The sequence below is a fragment of the Oncorhynchus gorbuscha genome, linkage group LG18, assembly GCF_021184085.1.
Source record: "Oncorhynchus gorbuscha isolate QuinsamMale2020 ecotype Even-year linkage group LG18, OgorEven_v1.0, whole genome shotgun sequence".
Taxonomy (NCBI): Eukaryota; Metazoa; Chordata; class Actinopteri; order Salmoniformes; family Salmonidae; genus Oncorhynchus; species Oncorhynchus gorbuscha.
The window spans coordinates 16,252,557-16,275,396 of record NC_060190.1 but is presented as its reverse complement, the minus strand read 5'-3'; the positions used below and the strand labels follow the sequence as shown (position 1 = coordinate 16,275,396).

The following is a 22,840-nucleotide window of genomic DNA, read 5'->3' as shown; positions in this document are numbered from 1 at the left end:
TGTTCCCCTTTAACATTTAATTGAAATGGTTTTTGGGCAACCCATTCCAACCGTCCTCTACGCTACTTTGATATGCGTCACTGGGGATTAAGAAGTGAGTATACACAATGCCCACTAAAAGGTGGGTATACAGTGTATACCTGTGTGTGTATATACTCTCAAATAAACCAATTAAACTATTCTCTGACTCCTTGCATGGACATTGTTTATTTTGTTATTCAGCAATAGTAATTTAGTCATTCTTACAAAGTAGAACACGTAGTCACACACAACACAAGTTCACACACACTTTGAATGGTACATTGCTTATTTTATTTGTTAAATTAACAGAAATTGTAAATCTGCATTCAAAACGGATGGAAAATGGACAACATTCTGAGAAGTGGTGTGTCAAAAGAGGGCAAAGATTATGTATTTAATTACATATCATGGTGTGGTATCAGATTACTCCAGTGCTAGTCTCCCTACACTGGTTTCCTGTCAAGGCAAGGGCTGATTTCAAGGTTTTACTGCTAACCTACAAAGCATTACATGGGCTTGCTCCTGCCTATCTTTCTGATTTGGTCTTGCCATATATACCTACACGTACTCTACGGTCACAAGACACAGGCCTCCTAATTGTCCCTAGAATTTCTAAGCAAATAGCTGGAGGCAGGGCTTTCTCCTATAGAGCTCAATTTTTATGGAATGGTCTGCCTACATTTTTACATTTACATTTAAGTCATTTAGCAGACGCTCTTATCCAGAGCGACTTACAAATTGGTGCATTCACCTTATGCCTACCCATGTGAGAGACGCAAACTCGGTCTCAACCTTTAAGTCTTTACTGAAGACTCATCTCTTCAGTGGGTCATATGATTGAGTGTAGTCTGGCCCAAGAGTGTGAAGGTGAACGGAAAGGCTCTGGAGCTACACTCAATCATATGACCCACTGAAGAGATGAGTCTTCAGTAAAGACTTAAAGGTTGAGACCGAGTTTGCGTCTCTCACATGGGTAGGCAGACCATTCCATAAAAATTGAGCTCTATAGGAGAAAGCCCTGCCTCCAGCTATTTGCTTAGAAATTCTAGGGACAATTAGGAGGTCTGCGTCTTGTGACCGTAGCGTAAGTGTAGGTATGTACGGCAGGACCAAATCTGTCTCTGCCTGGCCGGTTCCCCTCTTTCCATTGGGATTCTCTGCCTCTAACCCTATTACAGGGGCTGAGTCACTGGCTTACTGGTGCTCTTTCATGCCGTCCGTAGGAGGGGTGCGTCACTTGAGTGGGTTAAGTCACTGATGTGATCTTCCTGTCTGGGTTGGCGCCCCCCCTTGGGTTGTGCCGTGGCGGAGACCTTTGTGGGCTATACTCTGCCTTGTCTCAGGATGGTAAGTTGGTGGTTGAAGATATCCCTCTAGTGGTGTGGGGGCTGTGCTTTGGAAAAGTGGGTGGGGTTATATCCTTCCTGTTTGGCCCTGTCCGGGGGTATCATCGGATGGGGCCACAGTGTCTCCTGACCCCTTCTGTCTCAGCCTCCAGTATTTATGCTGCAGTAGTTTGTGTCTGGGGACTAGGGTCAGTTTGTTATATCTGGAGTACTTCTCCTGTCTTATCCGGTGTCCTGTGTGAATTTAAGTATGCTCTCTCTAATTCTCTTTCTCTTTCTCTCTCTCTGAGGACCTGAGCCCTAGGACCATGCCTCAGGACCACCTGGCATGATGACTCCTTCCTGTCCCCTGTCCACCTGGCCGTGCTGCTGCTCCAGTTTCAACTGTTCTGCCTGTGATTATTATTATTTGACCATGCTGGTCATTTATGAACATTTGAACATCTTGGCCATGTTCTGTTATAATCTCCACCCGGGACAGCCAGAAGAGGACTGGCCACCCCTCATAGCCTGGTTCCTCTCTAGGTTTCTTCCTAGGCTTTGGCCTTTCTAGGGAGTTTTTCCTAGCCACTGTGCTTCTACACCTGCATTGCTAGCTGTTTGGGGTTTTAGACTGGGTTTCTGTACAGCACTTTGAGATATCAGCTGATGTACGAAGGGCTATATAAATACATTTGATTTGATATCCTTACGTTCATTTTGTTAAACTTCAGAGAGGGAAATTGTTCTTACCGTAGGCTGTTATTGATGTTTAGGTTTCTACACTCACATTAGATCCGTCTGTTTCTGTCAAGTCAACTAATATTCCACAAATATTTGAAGTACAGTGTACACAGTAAGTGCTATGTTAAAAAGGCTTAGCATACCTGTGACTTTTAGTTCATTTCTGTTTTTGTAATTGGACACAGTTTAAGATTCATGCATACATTTACTGTATTTCTGAAAGTAAGCCAACCATCAGGCATAATGACATAATTCTGGGTGTTTTTGTATTTGGAAGAACATGAAAGCTATGGGGACTAAACTACTCATGTCTGTATTACAACTCTGTGCTGCCAGTCTGACTTCAGTTGCTGTTGACATGATTTGTCCCGATCCCAGGATACTGTGTGTTGTTCTGGTCACCGGTGTAGTCTCCACTGAGCTGGTGCCTGTCCTTCAACAGGTCTGCAAACTGCTCCTCCTGAGAACACACAGCAACAAACGGCTCCATTTAGTTTAGCTTTTCAAGTCATGTTACCAGCTAAGAGAAACAAATTAATATGAGGCCTAAACACTCATCTTTATCTTAATGAGTGTGGTAGATATCTCCAGTCTTACCAGTACGTTCATTCGTTCAGCTGCTGCCACGGCGACGTTCAGCCTCCTCTCATCCTCCTCCCTCTCCTCCTCGATAACCCCCAGCCTATGACGCCGATTTAACAATTGCATTTTAGTTTATGTTCAAACCAAATAAACTCTTTCATTTGAAAGGTCGTGAATGAAACGCTATGACCTTTCGATCTGTCCCTCTTACTCAACTGTCTCACCTGAAAGTGGCGCTGGCGAGTTGTTCCTCACGGACAGCCAGAAGATTACGCAGTTCGTTAACCTCAGCCAACAAGACTGCATTCTGATCTTGGCTTTGGACAATGAAGTCCTCCAGCCGCTTGGCCATCTCCAACTCACGCTCTGTCACCTGCTCCACCCCCAGGCGGAGCTCCGACAGCTCCTGTGCATGCTGGTTAAATCACAAATCAACATCACGGTGGTCAAGTAATTTCATCATTGCTGTATTTCTTTGATGAGCTGAAGTAAACAATGCAAAAGAGGAAGGAGCCAGCGTTACTGGATGATAAATAACATGAAGATGAACCCACCCTGTCCAGTAGGTTGATCTCTTCATTCTCGATCTTCCTCTCGTATGGCTCCTTGCTCTGAGACACTTTGATCCAAGGCACTGGGGCGGGAGGAGACTTTAAACCGACGCTCTGACACAAGAAGAGGGAATGCTGTCATGAGATTCAATCACTTCTCCCACCCATGGACTCTCAACAGAACAACCACATGGCAATGCTCGGTGATGACTATGAACCATATACTTCCATAAGGATAATATCAACATGAAATGGAACGTTTGAATGTTGACAATTGAAACCACACGACCAAGACTTCCAAACTCACGTTCTGCGGTGATGAAATATCAAGTGGAGGGTTGGCTTCCTGCTCTGCCTCTTGGTCCTCCAGTGGCAGATTTTCAGTGCTGCTCCTCCTCCTCCGTAGCTGTTTAGGGTCCGCCGGCGGTCTGTGCGGTGCACTCTGGGTTCTGGATACTGGCTTCCTCTCTCTGGCACTCCTCCTGTCTCGATTGCCCCTCTGAAAGCTTTCTTTCCGCGGGCTGCCCTTCACATCCATAGGCAGCTGCTGCATGGAGTTGTGCAGAGGGCTGTACTTACCCAGGTCTTTAGGGGGCACATATGTTGGCTTGGATTGACCAATGTGGCTGTCGTGAAAAAGAAAAATCACGACAATAAAGCGAGATATAAAGAAGATTGAAACTGTGTATGCACACAAGCAGGTCTACAAAAATGCTTAATACACTTAAGTACACTCGCCAACCTCACCTGCTAACAGTAATCCGCAGAGCATCTGGGCCCAGAGATTCTGTAATCTGGTTCAGGATTGAAGGCAGAGGGTGCAGTTTGTCTATGGTCTCCTGAGGAAGAGATATGAACAGCATGTTAGCTACCACTTTTTAGTTTACCTTTATTTAACAAGGCAAGTCAGTTAAGAATAAATTCTTATTTTCAATGATCGCAGAACAACAGGCAGAATGGGCAGAGCGACAGATTTGTACGCTCTAACCACTAGGCTACCCTGCCGCCCCACTTAACCTTACCACGGGCGGTCTCCGCTTCGTTTTGAAGTTTTATTTGTCACATGCAAAAATACAGTGAAATGCTTCATTTGCAAGCACTACCCAACACTGCAGTATTCAATATCAAATCAAACTGTATTTGTCACATGCGCCAAAAATACAACAGGTGGAGTAGACCTTATCATTAAATGCTTACTTACAAGCCCAGTTTGCACTGTTCTGTAAATGCATACAACGCTGTGTACTACTCCAATCTTCAGTTTCTTGGCAATTTCTCGCATGGAATAGCCTTCATTTCTCAGAACAAGAATATACCATTTTGAGCCTATAATCGAACCCACAAATGCTGACGCTCCAGATACTCAACTAGTCTAAAGAAGGACAGTTTTAGACAATAGTCATTTACAACATCAACAATGTCGACACTGTATTTCGGATACATTTGATGTTATTTTAATGGACAAAAACATGTGCTTTTCTTTCAAAAACAAGGACATTTCTAGTGACCCCAAACTTTTGAACGATAGTGTACATGTAAACAGGGCTGAAAAATGACTGGTAGCAAGAATATAGAAATACAGGAATGTCATGGCATGATCCTTGCCTTTGATTCAGTTGATTTATGCCTACCTGCTTCATTGGGGAAATTATGTCGACCAGCAGGCTGTGTAGGACAGCCAGACGCAGAGGCAAGTCAACATAGCCATCGAAGGATGTCATTGGGATCTCTATGTCTGGGCTGGACACTGTCTGAAGGAAGCACCTCATCTTCTCCCAGTGCTGCTGCAGAAAGTCATTCATGAACAGCATGTACTCCTCCTTCTCCCCAAACCTGTTAATGGAAGAGAATGGGGAATGGGTTAGTGTTGAAGGAGGGAACGTCTGGTTTGGTAATATGGAGAGATGTTTATTCTTGATTTGGACCACATAGATTGAAGAAATTAATGATTGTCAAGTATATTATTTCCATCATTGTGTCAGATGTTTTGGGGGTATACTAGGGAATGTATCTAGTAGCTTATGTCTAATGTTGGTTTTCACGGCTACATAGATGAAGTATGATGGGGTGCAGACAGCGGTGAATCCCCACACACTCACAGGGTGAAGTTGGCCAGGTTCTGGATGACCTTGGCGGTGAAGGTGAGGGTGCGCAGGGTGCCCGGCTCCGGGTAGGGCTGTGTCAGACCAAACAGGGAAGGGCTGAGGATGGCGGGACACAGGAAACGGAGGAATAGCGAGGCAGAGATGAGGCGCTGGCCGATTTCAGGTCGTCCCTGCTCCTCGCACAGCTTCACCCAGCTGGAGAAGATCCTGTTCAGCTCTTCAGGGAAAGACCTGCGAGGTGAACGGTGGCGAGAGCGGTCAGTTACAGCCTTGGATTTTGAATATGAATATATGAATGAATATGAATCGACGCTCATTTGATAGCATTCTTCTAGCTAAGACTGCCCCCCCCCCCCCATGTTCTGTCTTCATATATCGTTTCCCATCAGGTCTCTTTGTCCCTCACCCGTGCATCTCAGTGATTTTCTGCACTGCGTCCTCACACCTCTCCTTCAGGTGACGCTGGTTGTTTGACAGCTCAGAGGCGGGGCATTTGAGAGGGTCCACTTCACAGCTCTCTACTGAGGCATACAGTCGAGTGATGAAGTCCCCTGTAAGAAGAGCAAGGGCACAGTTTTGCATGGCAACAGTTTTCTAAAAGGAAGGTCTAAGAAAGTGTTAAAACAGATCCACTGTTACCCCGGGGGAAAAATTGTATTTCCAAAAGCTTAAAAGCTAATCTCAACCAGAGATATTCCTTACCCAGGGTGTCGATGAGGTACTTCTGCCCCACCAGCTTCATGTACTCATCAATGGCCTTGGTGGCCAGTGTGTTCTCCCTGAAGATCAATGCCTCTTTCTCCCCAAGGCGTTCCACCTCTGCACTACCCAACTCGATAAGGAACTCCTGGAATATAAACACACAGAATAAGCACTTTTAGCAAGTTATGACTAGCTGACTATTGTAAAGTTCTACTTTAAATGCTTATCATGATGTAGTTGTCACACTTTTGTTTTCTTACCTTGGCCTTGCCAATGCTTTGCAAGACGTGGACCAGTGCCCCGGCTAGTTCCTCCTTCTCCCTGACAGACAGCAGTGGCTGCATGTTCCTGCACATGCCCACATAGTCCACTGTCACAAACTCTGCAAACTCCTTATACTTCTCGATGGGCAGCACCTGCAGGTTTTGAAAGCGGGCCTTGACACGGAGCGACGCTTGGGGCCCCAGTTGCTCCTTCGTCCCGCCGGCACCAGACGCCTTGTAGGGAATGATTGGGTGCCACTTCTCCTGGAAGGCCCTTCCACGGATGTCGGCCAGGGATATGGCCACACTGCCAAGGGGATGCAGGGTGGACTCATCCCGAGAGTGACGCTTCTTCTTGGGTTCCTCGTCACGGAAGAGGTGCAGGGTGATCTGGGAGACCGACGGCAAGTTGTCCAGCTCAAAAAACTCTCCCCAGAACAGCTGGCAGCCTCCGACCACACCTCCACTGCCCCCGAGCACCCCACCAGAGGATCCATCACCAGCTAAACTGGAGTGATGGGAAGACTTGCCCACGGCTCGGCTGCTGGTGCGGGCAAACAGGGTGCCATCCAGGTGCAGCTCGCAGTAGTATCGCCTCTTGGGGAGCAGGTCCTTGGCCTCGTTCACCCACAGACTGAGGGAGTTCTCTGTCCGCTCACAGTTGTCCTAACGGAGACAGAACATGTTAGAACATCAATCAGTGAGTATACAACATGGATTCCTATGATATCATGGAAATGTGGCATACATTGAAGGATACTTTATCTTTTGTACAATTTTTAAAATGTTTATAATAATATTCAATTTGGTTGTGACTCCAGTGGTTCCTCTCCATTCTTTAAGTAACTGCCAAAATAAAAACACTTATAAGGGATACAAAGTACTGTGTATTGAAGGCATGGGGTGCTTCCACATGGGAAGTTCCAGACACTTGTAGAATCTATGCCAAGGCGCATTGAAGCTGTTCTGGTGGCTCGTGATGGCAGTTACCTGTAGAAGCAGGCTACATGAAGAATGGAACAGCCGGATCGGTGAGACCACTTGAGTCACACAAAAGGGAATATAACGTTGTGGATCAACTTTGGAGTGGCGTCATTTCATGTATATTCATTTAAAGACCTGCATCACTACCCTGAGATATTTGCTGTTTCTAAAAGGACGTATTTGGGTGTTTTTGGAGCCTTTGTTTGTTTTTTCGGGCCCCCATAACATACAACAAGGATGAGGAAATGATTTGCTGTTTGGGATAAGTTTCACAAAAACAAGTGAAATAACATGCCATTTACATTTGTTTGTTTTTTTTTGTGATTTGGTTGTAAAAAAAATAACTTTTCCTTTTAATTGGTATGGAAGATGAATGTTTTTAAATAGTTTCTTTACCTTATTGGGCTGAGCAGCCCGTCTCAGGTCCTCTATCCAGCGGTCTCGCTCAGCAGCTGAGGTGCACCCAAAACAGTGGTTGGTCTCTGAGTTTATCACCTAGGATGTCAATGTGAAGGTGGAAAATGCCATCAGTCAATACACGACAGGACAGAGTGAGACAAAGATGTTATTGGGCAGTATTTAACATGAACCTGGTCAAATCACTTTAAGACATGGGACGGGTATAGAACTTACAGGTCAAAGGTCAGCCCTACCTCAAAACAGTACTTCTCCCCCAGGATAGAGCTGTGTACAGGCCTGATGACCGTACTGGTGTCTGCGCTCAGATCCAGGTTTCCTGCAGCGCTGACTGGGATGGATACGGACTCCCGTGAGCCATGGAGCCTGCTGAACAGACAGGGAGGAGGAGACGAGAGGAGTCGATGAGGAACAGCCTGCCTTACACACCAAGAGCACTATGAGACTGACCACATACCTGCTCCCTTTGTTCAACCCAACGGTGTTTAACTGGGTATTGCTCTTTCGCATGGCTCCACCATAGAAACGCCGCTTGATCAGCCCCTTGAGACAGAGGGCAGGAAGAAGACAATTAAAGAAGGGGCAGGGAGAGATGGGTAGATGAAGCTCAATTCATCCCCAGGGCCATACTGATTAGCAGGCCCTGAGTCATACAGAATCCTCAGGAAATCCAGAGCTGTCATGAATCATGTAATAACAGTGTTTTATCTGTGGAGTATGCAGTGCTCACCCTCACTCCTCCATCTTGGCTCTTCAGTCTGGGGCCTCCAGTGGGGGCCATGTGGTCGGGGCTGCATTCTGCAGGTCCAAGAGATGCACACAGTTAGCATGTAAACACAGTTTTTGGCTTGACATGATCCCGCCCTCGAAAAAAATGGCAACTTTTTATCAGAGCGTCTCAGGCGTGAAGTGGGCATTGTGGGTTGTCTCTTATTGTTGCGCCAAATAAACATATAAATATACTGTATATCTCGTTACGTGTCACTCATGTCTTACATATGTACGTGTGTACATTTTCCTGTTTATCTGGAAACCATTGGGGAGAGACAACAAGTGGTTGATCTAATCTCCCCCAAAAACTAAATTGCGGTCCTCTGAAACCACCAGGGGAAGTGTAATCATTTCCCCCTTTCTGCATTTCCTCTGAAGACTGAACAAATAACTGCTCAAATCGACGAGGCTGCAAGGCTGAAGAGTATTCAGACTGAGTTTGACTAACTAATCTAGAACGGTACATGTTCTATATAACTGAACATTAGTATGCCGGCTTTGAAATGTTATTGTTCACCACTTTAGCTTAAGTCTCTCCAACCGTAAGAAATGTCTAACGTAAGACGGTTGAGGGATGACTAGGCTCAGTGTTCAAAATGAGTCAACCTTTGATAAGTGTTCAGACAGTCACACCGGATATTACTTTTGTCTAGTGGCCTAGGCAGGGCAGGAACCTTGCAGGTGCAGCCTTCATTTCAGACATTGATTTGCTTGGTTTAGAGACTACTAAAACCCAGAGTACCACTGCAGAGCAGAAAATCATGTCACACCATGTCAATAAAACAACCATTGAAACACTTTTTTGGCTAAAATAATAAATGTACCTATGGCAGTAACTAAAGCCATCACACAGTACATCACTTTTCTTCAGAGCGTTTGTTAAAAATTCACCTTTTGATATTCTCCTTCGTAGACATAATCAAGTAAAAGATTTGTACGGATCAATAGCAATTGTGACCGTACAAATAAACGTACACAATTCTTGGAATCTAATCCTTTGCTTACCCAATGCGCCTCCACATGCAATCCAGCGTCTAAATCCCATCATTGAGAGCGAGAGAGAGAGAGATCTGTCGAACCCTCCTAATCACACATAAGAGTGAACACTGTTTCACAACTCATGGTTCTCCTCTCTTCACCAAAGGGGCCTTGCCAATGTAGACCAATGTAGGCATCACATAGAATGAATCAATATCTAATATTCTATAGCCGGACTAAGTCCACAAGCTAATACTAATAAAAGTAACATGAATGAGAGAAGCCACGCTACAAACACTGCTTCTTCTCAACCAGCCCTGGCTGATCTTCTGGAACACACAGATGCGATGGTATCTACCCCCCAAATTTTGAGGAAACAATTTGAAAGCCACTCGCAAGCATAATCACGTCAGCTATTTCCTCTGTGCCTGCTCTACCGCTACTCTGCTAGACTCTCTAGTGGTTTGTGATGCTGCCGATTTGGATGTTCTCCTTGCAAAGACATCCCCGACTCAGTCTCGCTCTGTCTGTATTTCTACAGATCAGCCATTTTGATGAGAAAGTGGACTTCACTGTTGTATCTCCTTTTGTGTCTCTGATGTTGACGTTGGGAAAGCTATTAGAGAAAGCGAGGTATTGATCACAGCTCCAGGAACCCCATTTATATGAAACAGTCCTCTTGTCTAAAGCCATGTGGCGGTATTGGCGTACTAACCCATGTTGACATCTGCCAGGTTCTGCATGCTGAGGTTTGACAGGCAGCTGCTGACTCGGTTCCGGGTCCACATCACTGGCTGAGAGAGGGAGTAGAAGAGATGCACACTCACATAATAACCCAGAGAGAAGCCATGACTGTCACCTTCACACAGTCCAGTGTGAGTTTCCATTGAGAGTGCAGTGCTCCCAGTAATAGTACTAACTGTTAAGTGCAATGCTTCAAGGTGTTGACTCCACGTTGTTTAATGGAAGTGCAGTGTTAAGTGTGGTGAAATGTTCAGTGTTGGTGATGTGAGCGGTCTGTGTCGTGTACCTCTTCCTCCGGGGTGATGAGGATCTGTCCGTCCTCCAGGACACAGTTGTTGATGTCCCAAACGGGGACGTCCTGGGGAGGGGCCCATGACAGCCTGGCTAGCTCTTGGGACGCAGCTGCAGGCCCGCTCCCACCCGCATCTATACACACAAACACACACACCATGACAACAGCACAGTAGATCAGTGCAGAATGGGATGGACCAAAACACTCCAATAGTCGCTTGAAATCCTGGCCTTTAAATTGGAACTGTCTGTGTTACACAACTAACTACAGTTGCGTGACATGGTCTACAATAGATGCCACTAATTTGACTCATTTTGATGTCCCTAGTCATGCTTCTGATTGGACACAGTTATTTTAACTCTATTTCTGTGTCTGACATTGGCACAAGTGGAGCTTTCTGAGTTTTCCTGATTACAATATAATCCGAGGAAACCAGCAATGGTCGTTCTGGGGGATAATTGAGTGCACACGCTGGGGCTTGTATGTTTTACATTCTGACTAATTGTGGCATGATGTCGTTATCTGACACGGTGCACATGGCCACTCCCATTTCTAGTTAGTTTTGACGCCATCTTCTCCGCCCCCTCCTCGCTCTCCATCTATGATGAACCACAACTCTCACACATCCTGTGTCAGTTTGTTTTCTATCCTAAGTATGGCTGTATTAACTTCTCCTAAATCACATCACATACTGTACTTTAACAAAAAAAAATCCATATCTGTACCTTCAGGTGTATTCTCGTCTCCTAGGTGAATAGACCGACTGAGAAGTCCACTCAAAATGGTCTCTGACTGTATGGTTGATTTATAATGCTTTTGGTTTTATGCAAACTCACTACTTTAAAGTGTAAAATGCTTACTAACCATGTCTACCTTCATCATGGGTTCTTAGACACAGACTAAATGCCATGCATACAACACAAGATGTCAGCATTTCACTGAAGTAAAATGACTGAAATCTAAACTAGACTAAAATGGGGAGACTAACTAAACTATACAAATTCAAACCTAGAATTTAAAACTGTACTCAAAATGGTTCACACACAGTGATGTTGGACGTCTTAAAAACCAGAAGAAGGAGCATGGTACTGTCATGTGTGGTGCTAGGTGTGCATTCAGATAACAAGGCAATGGTGTGGTGTGCATTCTGCGCCTTCACCTTGTAGGAGGGTTGAGGTGCTGTTTCTGCTCAGCAGCCGGGGCCTCTTGAGCTTCTGCGAGACGGTGCGTATGTACTTCCTGAACAGTGCCCCTCCGCCCCCTTTCTGTGGCGTGTCCGTGGGGGATGGTTCCGATTCCTCTGCGCTTGCCCCCGGTCCCGATGTAGCCTGGGCTGAAGAGGAAGGGGACAGGGTAGTGAACAGCGACCCTGGAGGCTCAGACTGGGCCCTTCTGAAGGGGTTCTTCCTGGAGGCAGGGTTCTTCTCCAGCCTGGGGGTCTCCCCTCCTCGTCCAGCGGTTGAGGCTTTGTCCCCGGGGTCCTCGCTCAGGGCTTTCCGCCAGTTCTGCATCTTATTACTCCATTTGGTGGTGGAGGTCTTCTCCATCTTCTCTATTGTTGTTGATGCTGTCTCTCCACTCTCTCCTCTCGTCCCGTCGAGGGTTGCTGCCTTGGCTCCAGTGTGCCACTTGTAGGTGTTGAGAGGGTCGACGTCCTCAGGAGGAGGGGCGTCTTGAGGATGCTCAGAAGGTGTCTCCTTCTCCTCCTCTGTGGGGCCCGTCTCGTCTGCTATCTGTTTATCGTCTGGCTCAGATTCAGCCTCCTGGTTTGAACCCATTTTCATTTTGGTATTTGTGGCTATCTTTTTTTTTGCTTGCTCCTCTCACTGTTTTCAAGAATGGAATAAGTCGTCCTTACCTCCCTACTTAAGGTCTCATCAATTTTAATCACTTAGGATGACTAAGTGTTTTCTTTCTTGATTCTTTTTTTGATTTCTGTGTTCCAAAATGTCATCTGGCAACATCTGTCTGACTGCTTCGTGTGTAGTTCCTTTGCTGTGAGTCTTCACGCCCTCAACCTCCCACACTCTGCGGTTGCTTCCTTTCAGAGTGTCACTACCTTTTTTTGTTTTTCTTCTTCATGTATTTGAGTATTCTGACTGGCCTCTCTGGTCTCTCACCTCTCTCATTCTTTCCCTTGTCATCCTATCCAAGAGTTCTCTTTTCACTTGACCTCAAATCCTCCCACCCTCTCTGTAATGGCCCCTTGTCTTGAACAGAGCATTGTTAAATTCCTCCGCAGCTAGAAAGACATCTCCTCTTAAAATCCGCAGGATCTCTTCACGTGTATGGTTTAGGTAACTAAAACGGAGGTTTAGTTTGTGTAGTTGTCCTCCACCTCACAGGAAGTGTGTCAGTTCACCCGATCAATTTGAAAGCGCCAGAGAGGAACAGAGAGAGTTTTCAAATGTCCTACCCACTTGCCAACTCTTTCATGTATATGAAATGTAAATACATGCTTGGTTCTGATTCTGTTAATTTAGCCTAGATATTAATTGTTTGCATCTGTACCTTCCTTTTACACAGATGGCTCATATTTCTTCACACCTTTCTCTCTTTTTAAAATGTAAAACACTGATTGAGACATCTGATCTGATCCTATCATAATAATGGGAAGCTGAGACATCCATTTTACAACTCTGTCTAGGGGCCTGTCACATTCACCAGTTCTATCAACTATTCCGATCAAACCTGAACAAGATGTAGAATATTTATTGAATGACATTTAATAGAACATCATCACCATCTGTGGGTCGTCTGACACAGATACATGTGGTTGTTTGTGTTCAGCGGCTGTTGGGCTCAGTTTCCTGTCTAAACCAGCGGCACTTCCTGCCAGCCAAACAGGTTCGATAGATTCTAAACCACTTCCTGTGTTGATGCTGCACAGTTGTGACACATGCACCTGTTAAATACTTCAATCTCACACACTGGTCAATGTGTGTTTCATGACATTGTGACTGTGAGTTTGAATTGGATTGACAGCCAAGAAATCTGATCCAACACCATTGAATAGGTGAAAACAGGTTTCCACAATACAGTTCTCTCTGATCAGTGCCAGACCAGAGAACCATTTTCAAAGTGTTCTCCTTTGAGTTGTGGAGCCTCCTTTCAAATGTATCCTTATGCAACCTAAAACTGACTTAGAAGACACACTAGCAACTTCCAATAGCCTTGTCAAAGCCCCACCACGACAACCATAATTTATCTAAACCTTTACTCAGAAACACTGGAGAGCACTATTACACCAATACAACTGAACTGTTGCGCTGGTTGCCTGTAGTTTTATAATTGATTTTAAAAGCACAACGTGGCCCTGCACCTGAGTACGTCTGATATGCATTTAAGATACTGTATGTGCCCGGTCGGTCCCTCAGATCCTCTGGCACGGGTCTTTTAGTTGTTCCAATGGTGAGAACCAAAACGTGTGGTGAGGCTGCCTTCAGCCACTATGGTCCTGGCCTTTGGAACAGCCTGCCGGAGGATCTGGAGGCCTCAAACTGTTGACATTTTGAAGAGCTACTTATTAGCCGTGCTTTCGCTTAGTCCTACTATCCACTGTGATTGTTTTACTATTTTCATTTCTCATTTTTATATTTCTAACCTTTTATTTTCTATGCATTTTAAAATGCATCATTTGTAAGAAATGTGCTCTGCAAATAAAGTTGTGATTTGGTTTTGATTAGGAAAATAGCCCACAGTAGAGCCATTCAACCACAAACTTACATTGATATGCAAAGTGTCTCAAATGATCGCGTACATATCTACTAGCACTTCTAAAACAGCTTAATTGTCTGGATAGTTAATTAGTAAGTGTTATTTAAAGCATTCTTCATACTATAGTAAGTCATATGAAAAACACTCATGGAAGCAGGTTTTTGTTGTGGTTCAGATCCCCTTTATTTGTATTATTAAAAAGAGCCAGTTGGAAGGAAAGGGGGAGATGGCAGAGAAAGTGTTGCCCGGAGTTGTGTGTGCTTGAGTCACTCCTCTTTTGGGAGGCTGTTGGTACATGTGAAGAACTTCCACACACGTCGGAAGAATCGTAGAACGCAATTTTTCTTCTGCTTCTTTGTGTCACTGCGCACCACTTCCGCTGCGTTCGACACCTCGGGCACTCCGCTGCACAGCTCAGGAAGGCTCTCTTTGGATCCAAAATAGGACTAAACAGACCATGCAGAGCAGTGCAAGAGGAGGAACAACACATATGTCCTTTAGCTGTTTCACAAAACATACCACAGACATGCAAAGTCAAAGATTATAGTATCTAATTTATAATATTGTCCAGTTTCAGACAACCCTGATGCACCCCACTTAGAAAGACAGTTGACCTTTCATTCACGAAACGGGCTTCTTGTTCCTTACCTTTGGGAGTCTTGCAATCATATCATTGAAGTCTTTGGTCAGCTGATCTTCCCAGCCCTCCTTCAGCCACCCTTTGGATTTCACCACCTTGCTGTGGACATTTTCAGTGTCCCGAAGTTCTTCAGCAGCCTCTGTCTTTGTATCACTGGACACCTTTTCCACTGCGTTTGGTGCCTCAGGCACCTCACTGAACACCTCACTGGACACCTCAGGACATTCACTGTACACTTCAGGCATTTCACTGCATACCTCTGGACCTCCGCTGCACACCTCAGGACCTCCGCTGCACACCTCAGGACCTCCGCTGCACACCTCAGGACCTCCGCTGCACACCTCAGGACCTCCGCTGCACACCTCAGGACCTCCGCTGCACACCTCAGGACCTCCGCTGCACATCTCAGGACCTCCGCTGCACACCTCAGGACCTCCGCTGCACACCTCAGCCTCTCCATTGCACACCTCAGCATGGCTCTCGGTGGATAGCTGCACCACCTTTCTCAGGACATTTCCAGTGTCCAGAAGGTCTTCAGCAGCTTCAGTCGTCATTGTGTCACTGGACACCTCTCCCACTGCATTTGACACATCAGGCACTCCACTGCACACATTTGGACCTCTGATACACATCTCAGGAAGGCTCTCAGTGGATCCGAAATAGGACTAAGCAGACAATGCAGAGCAATGAAATAGTAAGAACAAAACTGATATCTGTCCTTTATCACAAAACATCCAACGTCAAAGATTATAGCAGCTTATTTTTATAATTGTCCCGCTTGAGACATCTCTGATACACCCAATTTGCAAAGACACTTGACCTTTCATTTCCGAAACAGGCTTCTTGTTCCTTACCTTTGGTAGTTCCGTAATCATATCATAGATTGTTGGGGTTAGCTGATCTTTGCAGCTCTCCTTCAGACACCCTTTGGGCTTCACCACCTTGCTGAGGACCTTTCCATCTCCAGCAGCGTCTTTCTCCACACTGACCAGGGCCAGCGACTCATCCTGAAAGTCCACCACATTGTTATTCGGAGACTCCTCTGAAGCCTCCTCATTGGTGTTGTCAATGTCAGCAGCCCCAGCGACGCTGGACGGGCACTTGGTCTTTGGACTTTTCCCTTCAATTAGAGTTTCCTTTGAAGAGGTCTCAGAATGCCCATACAGCTCAGTGAGCTGTAAATGGACATAGACATACATAACTATCCTATAGCTACTTCACAAATACAACAAACCAAAGACATCCAAAGTTGATTGGAACATTGACCAACTTTGAACACCATATTAAACACAGAATTGGCAAAGATGCTTGACATTTTAAGAAACAATATTGACATTGCAGATGGCTCTTATGTCTTACCTCAGTGGCCTGGCATGTCTCATCCTTTAGGTGCAAGAAGTTCAACTTCCAACACTCCTCTTTCAGAAGCTGGATGGCTTTGTTGGGTGCCGTGTCCACAGTGAAATCAGATATCCTTAATTCATCCTGAACTCTCTGGCAACTGACCAGGAGAACTCTCTCTGTCTCCTGTAATTCCAGGCCCCTCTTTGCATCCCAAGTCTATGTAACAACATAATATGTCATTAACAGACTGAGACTGGACACTGGTCCATCATTGAAATGTTGGGAGAAATTATTAATTTGAACTGATAGCTGCTGATTTTCTCTTTTGGTCCAAAAAATGAGCTTGCTGATATCTTAAGGGCTTTACAGTGGGTGTACTGTTTGCTCTACATAGTTCTCACCAATTCAGCTACACAGACCTTCCTCCATCTCTTCCATGTCTCTGTCTCACGCCTTCATGTGAATATGGAAATGTATCAGACTATGTCTGTCTACACTATCTATCAAACTATTGCTGTCGGCTAATATATTTTGATACATTCGTGTTATCATTTACACTTGTCTAATGATGTGATAAACTCAAGTTACCTAAATGAAGTATAACGTTTCGTACAATTCAAAAATAGTCTGAGAACACTGCACTCACTCCAAGAATACTCTTTTCCCTGCCAGGAGCCAGGCCTTCATTGGTCTCAGAGGGAGGTCTAGTGGGAGTCTTCCCTGGGCTTTCAGTGTACGGAATTGCCTCTTGAGCATTTTCTGCAATAGAGTCTTCAATTAGTGACTTAACCATTTAGAATGTGGCAAGCAGAGAGTGATATGAATTGGTTCATGGCACAAACTAACTGCTCCTCCATGGAGAGTGATGAGCCCTTTTTTGATTCTTTGTTTTTGTTGACCAAAGCTCTGCAGAAAGAGTGAGGGTTACTGAGCACAGAACCCAAAACCAGATGTCTACAGAAGTACATCTGTATTTTTCAAATTAATGCTGGAAAAAGTTATCTAAATGGGAAGAATATACATTATACTTTACATAGAACAACAACATGCAATATAAACAATGAAAGTGCAGATTAGATTAATGAGACCTTAATTATGATGAGGACGCAAGTCATCTTAGATGATCGATAAATTGGTTGTATAGCTAACAGATTTGATATGATCCAAGTAACGTGTTTTTCGAAAATGTCGAATGCGTGCAACATCGGTCCTTCTCCTTATGGGAAGACCTACTTACCTTACTGAGAACAGGAAAAAATATACGATTTTTGATTGACTTGAATGAAGACTTCGCGTTTGCTATCGATATACTGTCGGCTGGTTGTGATTGTGAATAAGTTAACCTCTGAGTAATACACATAGAATTAGGAATTCAAATGTATGTTAATTGGACATTGTGACGAGCATGGAATTCTAATATAGATTATATTTCTATGGTGACACGTTCATTATTGCGCACAACGTCGTACATTTCTAAGCACATTTATTTATCCTGTTGTATCATTTGCCAATCCTATTTCTACCTAATGATTACAGATCCTGTCACATTTTGACGCGATGTCACTGGGGAAAAAACGTAAATTATGAACGTTTGTTGACATTGGCAATTCGCATACAAAATGGTTAGAGAAATATATAAAACATGCAATACAATATTAAAATGTGTTGGTTTAAAAATCGCTTCAAACTTGAAGACAACAGGCTATTTAAAGTAGGGGATATGAAATTAATTACAGAATCAATCAATACGATTTACAGTATGCTTAGGTATCAACAATGACTAGTGGTGGATTTTTAACATTACTGTACTTTTAATACATTGAAAGTGTATGAAAATAGATAAATCAGCGTTTATTGAACAAATATGCCATGATTTGTTAATCCATGCTGATAAAGCGTGTTAACAATAATTTGTTTGAAATCGAGGATTTAGGCCTGTTTAATTAATATTAACTGTTAAACATTTTACTGTCACAACCAGGTCAATATGTGTTTCATGAATTGGACAGATAGCCAAGATGTATAAATCATTAGCCAAAACCATTTCAAAGTTTTCCAATAGGGCCAAACATTCTCCCTTCTCCCACTAAAACCGTGTTATTTTTGCGTTAATTAAGATGTTTACAGTAATTGAATTGTAATTCACTTTTAATGAACTAACAATTAATTTAGCAATTTGATATAGGCTAAGATCAAAGTCATAAATGCAACATGCTACAATTTCATATAAGTTCATACAAGGAAATCAGTCAATTTAAATCAATACATTAGGCCCTAATCTATGGATTTCACATGACTGGGCATAGGCCCACCCACTGGGGAGCCAGGTCCAGCCAATCAGAATGAGTTTATCCCCACAAAGGGGCTGTATCATCAGCCATCCGGGTGGCTGATCTCAGACAATCCCACAGGTGAAGAAGTCAGATGTGGAGGTCCTGGGCTGGCGTGGTTACAGGTGGTCTGCGGTTGTGAGGCCTATTGGACATACTGCCAAATTCTCTAAAACAATGTTGGAGGTAGCTTATTGTTGATACATTTACATTCAATTATCTGGCAATCGCTCTAGTGGACATTAATGCAGTCAGCATGCCAATTACAAACTCCCTCAACTTGATACATCTGAGGTATTTTGTAGTGTGATAAAATTGTTCATTTTAGAGTGGCTCTGTATTGTCCCCAGGACAAGGTGCACCGGTGTAATGATCATGCTGTTTAATCAGCTTCTTGAAATGCCACTCCTGTCAGGTGGATGGATTATTTCAGCACAAAAATTGAAAGAAATAAGCTTTTTGTGAGTATGGAACATTTCTGGGGTCATTTATTTCAGCTCATGAAACATGGGACCAACACTTTACATGTTGCGCTAATATTTTTGTTCAGTATACTGTACATGTGTAACGTCATTCTTCGTTTGTGGAAAGAGAGTCGGACCGAAATGCAGCGTGGTTGTTACTCATGACTTTAATGAACAAAGATCGTGATACATGAAATAACTTATACATATACAAAAACAACAAACGGAACGTGAAACCTAATTACAGCCTATCTGGTGAAACTACACAGAGACAGGAACAATCACCCACAAAATCCAAAGCGAAACCCAGGCTACCTAAATACGGTTCCCAATCAGAGACAACGAGAATCACCTGACTCTGATTGAGAATCGCCTCAGGCAGCCAAGCCTATACAACACCCCCACTCAGCCGCAATCCCAATAATACAAAATACAACAACATAAACCCATGTCACACCCTGGCCTGACCAAATATATAACGAAAACACAAAATACAATGACCAAGGCGTGACAACATGTCTCTCTGTTGTGTTACAATACTGTAATGTGAAGCAATGTGTAATGGGTCCTAGGTGTAGCTGGTGTAGAGCGTCAGGCGCAGGACAGCAGATATGAGTAATCAATGTACTTTTACTCAAAATGTCAAATAAGCAAAGTAACAAATACTCGCACACCATGACAGACCGAAAGTACAATAAACAATCACTTACAAAAACCAGTGGGGAACAGAGGGTTAAATAATGAACAGGTAATTATGGGATTGAAATCAGGTGTGTACAAAAAAGACAAAACAAATGGAAAATGAAAAGTGGATGGGCGGTGGCTAGAAGGCCGGTAACATCGACTAACGAACACCGCCCGAACAAGGAGTGGGACCAACTTTGGGGAAAGTCGTGACACAGTGACAACCATAAGGGTGAGTGTTATACACAGTTATAACTCTAAAACACACTATTATCATGGATATAACAAATTGATACAATCCAATGAGACATTTTGACAAAACTGGTTTTATTCCACACTGCTTTTTACATGCTTGTCTTCTTCATTGGTCCTTTCTCGGTGAGCTGGTTTCCTGTAAAAGGTTGCTATGTCAGCAGCATCATTATCAACAGTGGACAAAAAGATTAATGTTGGTGTTTATCACTGTCTAATGTAGGAAAAAGGACACAATTGTATAATGACTGAATAGTGTTCTGGTGCAACTGTGATGCCCTTTTGATTGTCGTCAACGATTGGGTGCAGAGATGTAGCGGAGTCAGGCGCAGGACACAGGTTTTGAGCAACACAACGGATTTTACTCAAAAAGTCAGGCAAAAATTCCAAATAGGAACATACATACAAACTAGCACATACAACAACCACTGAAGACACCAACAATCATGGATAGAACAGACGTGTATGCCAGGGGGTTAAATAAGGAACATGATATGGGAATTGAAACCAGGTGTGTGTAATACAGACAAAACAAAATGAAACTGAAACATGGATCGGTGGTGACTAGAAAGCCGGTGACGTCGACCGCCGAACACCAACTGAACAAGGAGAAGGGCCGACTTCGGTGGAAGTTGTGACAATTGTGTATCTATTAAAAAGGTTTCATTTGACATTGACTGACAGTATAGTAGCCTATAATACTGAACAGTCTCTCACCCCAAAGTGCTCCCAGCCCCTGATCTCTGAGTAGAGGGCGTCTCCTGAACACGAGGTGTCCACCAGCTGATGGTGCCCGTGGAGGGTGAAGTTGACCTGCAGGCGCCCGCCATCCACTGCACACTTGGCCAGATGTTGGCGCATCAGATCCAGGGCGCGGCGTGAGGGCAGAGAGGAAGAGTAGTTGCCAATGAAGGCCACGCCGTAACCGTAAGGGTTCTGCCCCCTGGTGTGGTTGCCAAGGTGATGCCAGCCGCGCCCCTCGTAGATGTACCCGTCAGAACCCACCACAAAACTGAGGGGAACATACATTTAGGAGTTGGAGTGATAATGCAATTTTTTTTTTATCTCACAACCCTGATTCTTGTTATAGCATCTTGTTATTATATTTTGCTTCAGGTTATACTGTGTAACATCATGTTAAGATTTGCTATTATGTGACTGCTTCAGTAATTGTAGGCTTAAACAGCACACTTGTCTCCATCTATGAAGATTAGTACAAAGGGTTTGTTAATATCTGCGAATGGATGAGGGGGGTCAAAGTTCACCTATATACGATGTCAGACCAGCCGTCTTCTTGGTGGAAGCGCTGCATGGCCCTCATGCTCCTGGAGAACTGCCTGAAGGATTGACAGGGCCTGTCTGGCTCGTAAGTGTGGTGGATATACAGGAAGGGGAGGGGCAGGGCAAGAGGGAAGGGAGACCCTCGGTAGGGTTTCGCCCCCCAATGACACCGTGGGATGATGGGAGGGCAGTCTGGAGAGGAGAGGTTGAACCAGAGTAGAACAGGTTCAATTACTCTTCATGTTTACAGACCAATATTCTGTAGACTTCAAATGAATAGCCATTTATCACCTACAATTTCATAATTACAGGGGTAAATGATTCCATCTCTCCTTCCCTGAGACTCACCCTAGTATCTGTGGACAAATTCCAGCTTTTCGTTTCTCACTGCATTTTTCCACCCCTGTATCCTTGGCTATCCACTGAGTGTCCTCCAGCCTCCACACCAGGTATAGGGTCTCCATCAATCACCTGCCTCTTGGTGTCCAGGGTGCCCAGCAGGGCTTGGGCAATCTCTCTACGCTTGTGGCCGATGTGGCTGGATACAACCCCCAGGTCTTGCCCCTCCAGGACATGGTTGTAGTAACCCTTCAGCACCATTGAATAGGTGAAAACAGGTTTCCACAATACAGTTCTCTCTGATCAGTGCCAGACCAGAGAACCATTTTCAAAGTGTTCTCCTTTGAGTTGTGGAGCCTCCTTTCAAATGTATCCTTATGCAACCTAAAACTGACTTAGAAGACATACTAGCAACTTCCAATAGCTTTGTCAAAGCCCCACCACGACAACCATAATTTATCTAAACCTTTACTCAGAAACACTGGAGGGCACTATTACACCAATACAACTGAACTGTTGCGTTGGTTGCCTGTAGTTTTATAATTGATTTTAAAAGCACTACGTGGCCCGATACCTGAGTACATGTCTGATATGCATTTAAGATACTGTATGTGCCAGGTCGGTCCCTCAGATCCTCTGGCACGGGTCTTTTAGTTGTTCCAATGGTGAGAACCAAAACGTCTGGTTAGGCTGCCTTCAGCCACTATGGTCCTGGCCTTTGGAACAGCCTGCCGGAGGATCTGAAGGCCTCAAACTGTTGACATTTTGAAGAGCAACTTATTAGCCGTGCTTTCGCTTAGTCCTACTATCTATTTTACCATTGTATATATCTTATTTATTTTCATTTATTTTAGTGCATTAGTCTCTCATGTCCACTGTGATTGTTTTACTATTTTCATTTCTCATTTTTATATTTCTAACCTTTTATTTTCTATGCATTTTGAAATGCATCATCTGTAAGAAATGTGCTCTGCAAATAAAGTTGTGATTTGGTTTTGATTAGGAAAATAGCCCACAGTAGAGCCATTCAACCACAAACTTACATTAATATGCAAAGTGTCTCAAATGATCTTGTACATATTTACTAGTGTGTAATGCAGCAATACTGTGATTAATGCATACTTAAGCACTTCTAAAACAGCTTAATTGTCTGGATAGTTAATTAGTAAGTGTTATTTAAAGCATTCTTCATACTATAGTAAGTCATATGAAAAACACTCATGGAAGCAGTTTTTTGTTGTGGTTCAGATCCCCTTTATTTGTATTATTAAAAGGAGCCAGTTGGAAGGAAAGGGGGAGATGGCAGAGAA

The 22,840-nt window shown here is 44.1% G+C and overlaps 2 protein-coding genes and 1 pseudogene across 5 annotated transcripts; all 3 read right to left on the bottom strand.

Annotated features, from left to right (window-relative positions):
• Positions 1-1,928: 1,928 nt before the first annotated feature.
• LOC124003894 (ras GTPase-activating protein nGAP-like) lies at positions 1,929-12,774 on the bottom strand. 4 transcript variants are annotated; one of them, XM_046312533.1, is made up of 18 exons: positions 11,639-12,774; positions 10,474-10,613; positions 10,159-10,237; positions 8,425-8,492; positions 8,152-8,237; positions 7,931-8,060; positions 7,674-7,772; positions 6,291-6,959; positions 6,031-6,175; positions 5,735-5,879; positions 5,323-5,559; positions 4,855-5,056; positions 3,971-4,062; positions 3,531-3,849; positions 3,227-3,337; positions 2,897-3,087; positions 2,688-2,772; positions 1,929-2,550 (listed from the first exon to the last, which is right to left on the bottom strand). In XM_046312533.1, exons 1-18 carry the CDS (start codon positions 12,261-12,263, stop codon positions 2,434-2,436), a joined length of 3,540 nt encoding a protein of 1,179 aa, XP_046168489.1. In that variant the 5' UTR covers positions 12,264-12,774; the 3' UTR covers positions 1,929-2,433. The 4 variants fall into 4 exon arrangements, with proteins under 4 accessions (XP_046168489.1, XP_046168488.1, XP_046168491.1 ...); XM_046312532.1 differs by having other exon boundaries at positions 7,931-8,063; positions 11,639-12,773; XM_046312535.1 differs by lacking the exons at positions 10,159-10,237; positions 10,474-10,613; positions 11,639-12,774 and adding an exon at positions 9,471-9,800.
• Positions 12,775-14,462: 1,688 nt separating this feature from the next.
• Positions 14,463-16,990, bottom strand: LOC124003248. Its single transcript, XM_046311341.1, has 4 exons — positions 16,196-16,990; positions 15,691-16,011; positions 14,845-15,501; positions 14,463-14,642 (listed from the first exon to the last, which is right to left on the bottom strand). Exons 2-4 carry the CDS (start codon positions 15,709-15,711, stop codon positions 14,463-14,465), a joined length of 858 nt encoding a protein of 285 aa, XP_046167297.1. The 5' UTR covers positions 15,712-16,011; positions 16,196-16,990.
• Positions 16,991-20,019: 3,029 nt separating this feature from the next.
• LOC124002401 lies at positions 20,020-21,791 on the bottom strand (annotated as a pseudogene).
• Between the last annotated feature and the right edge of the window lie 1,049 nt (positions 21,792-22,840).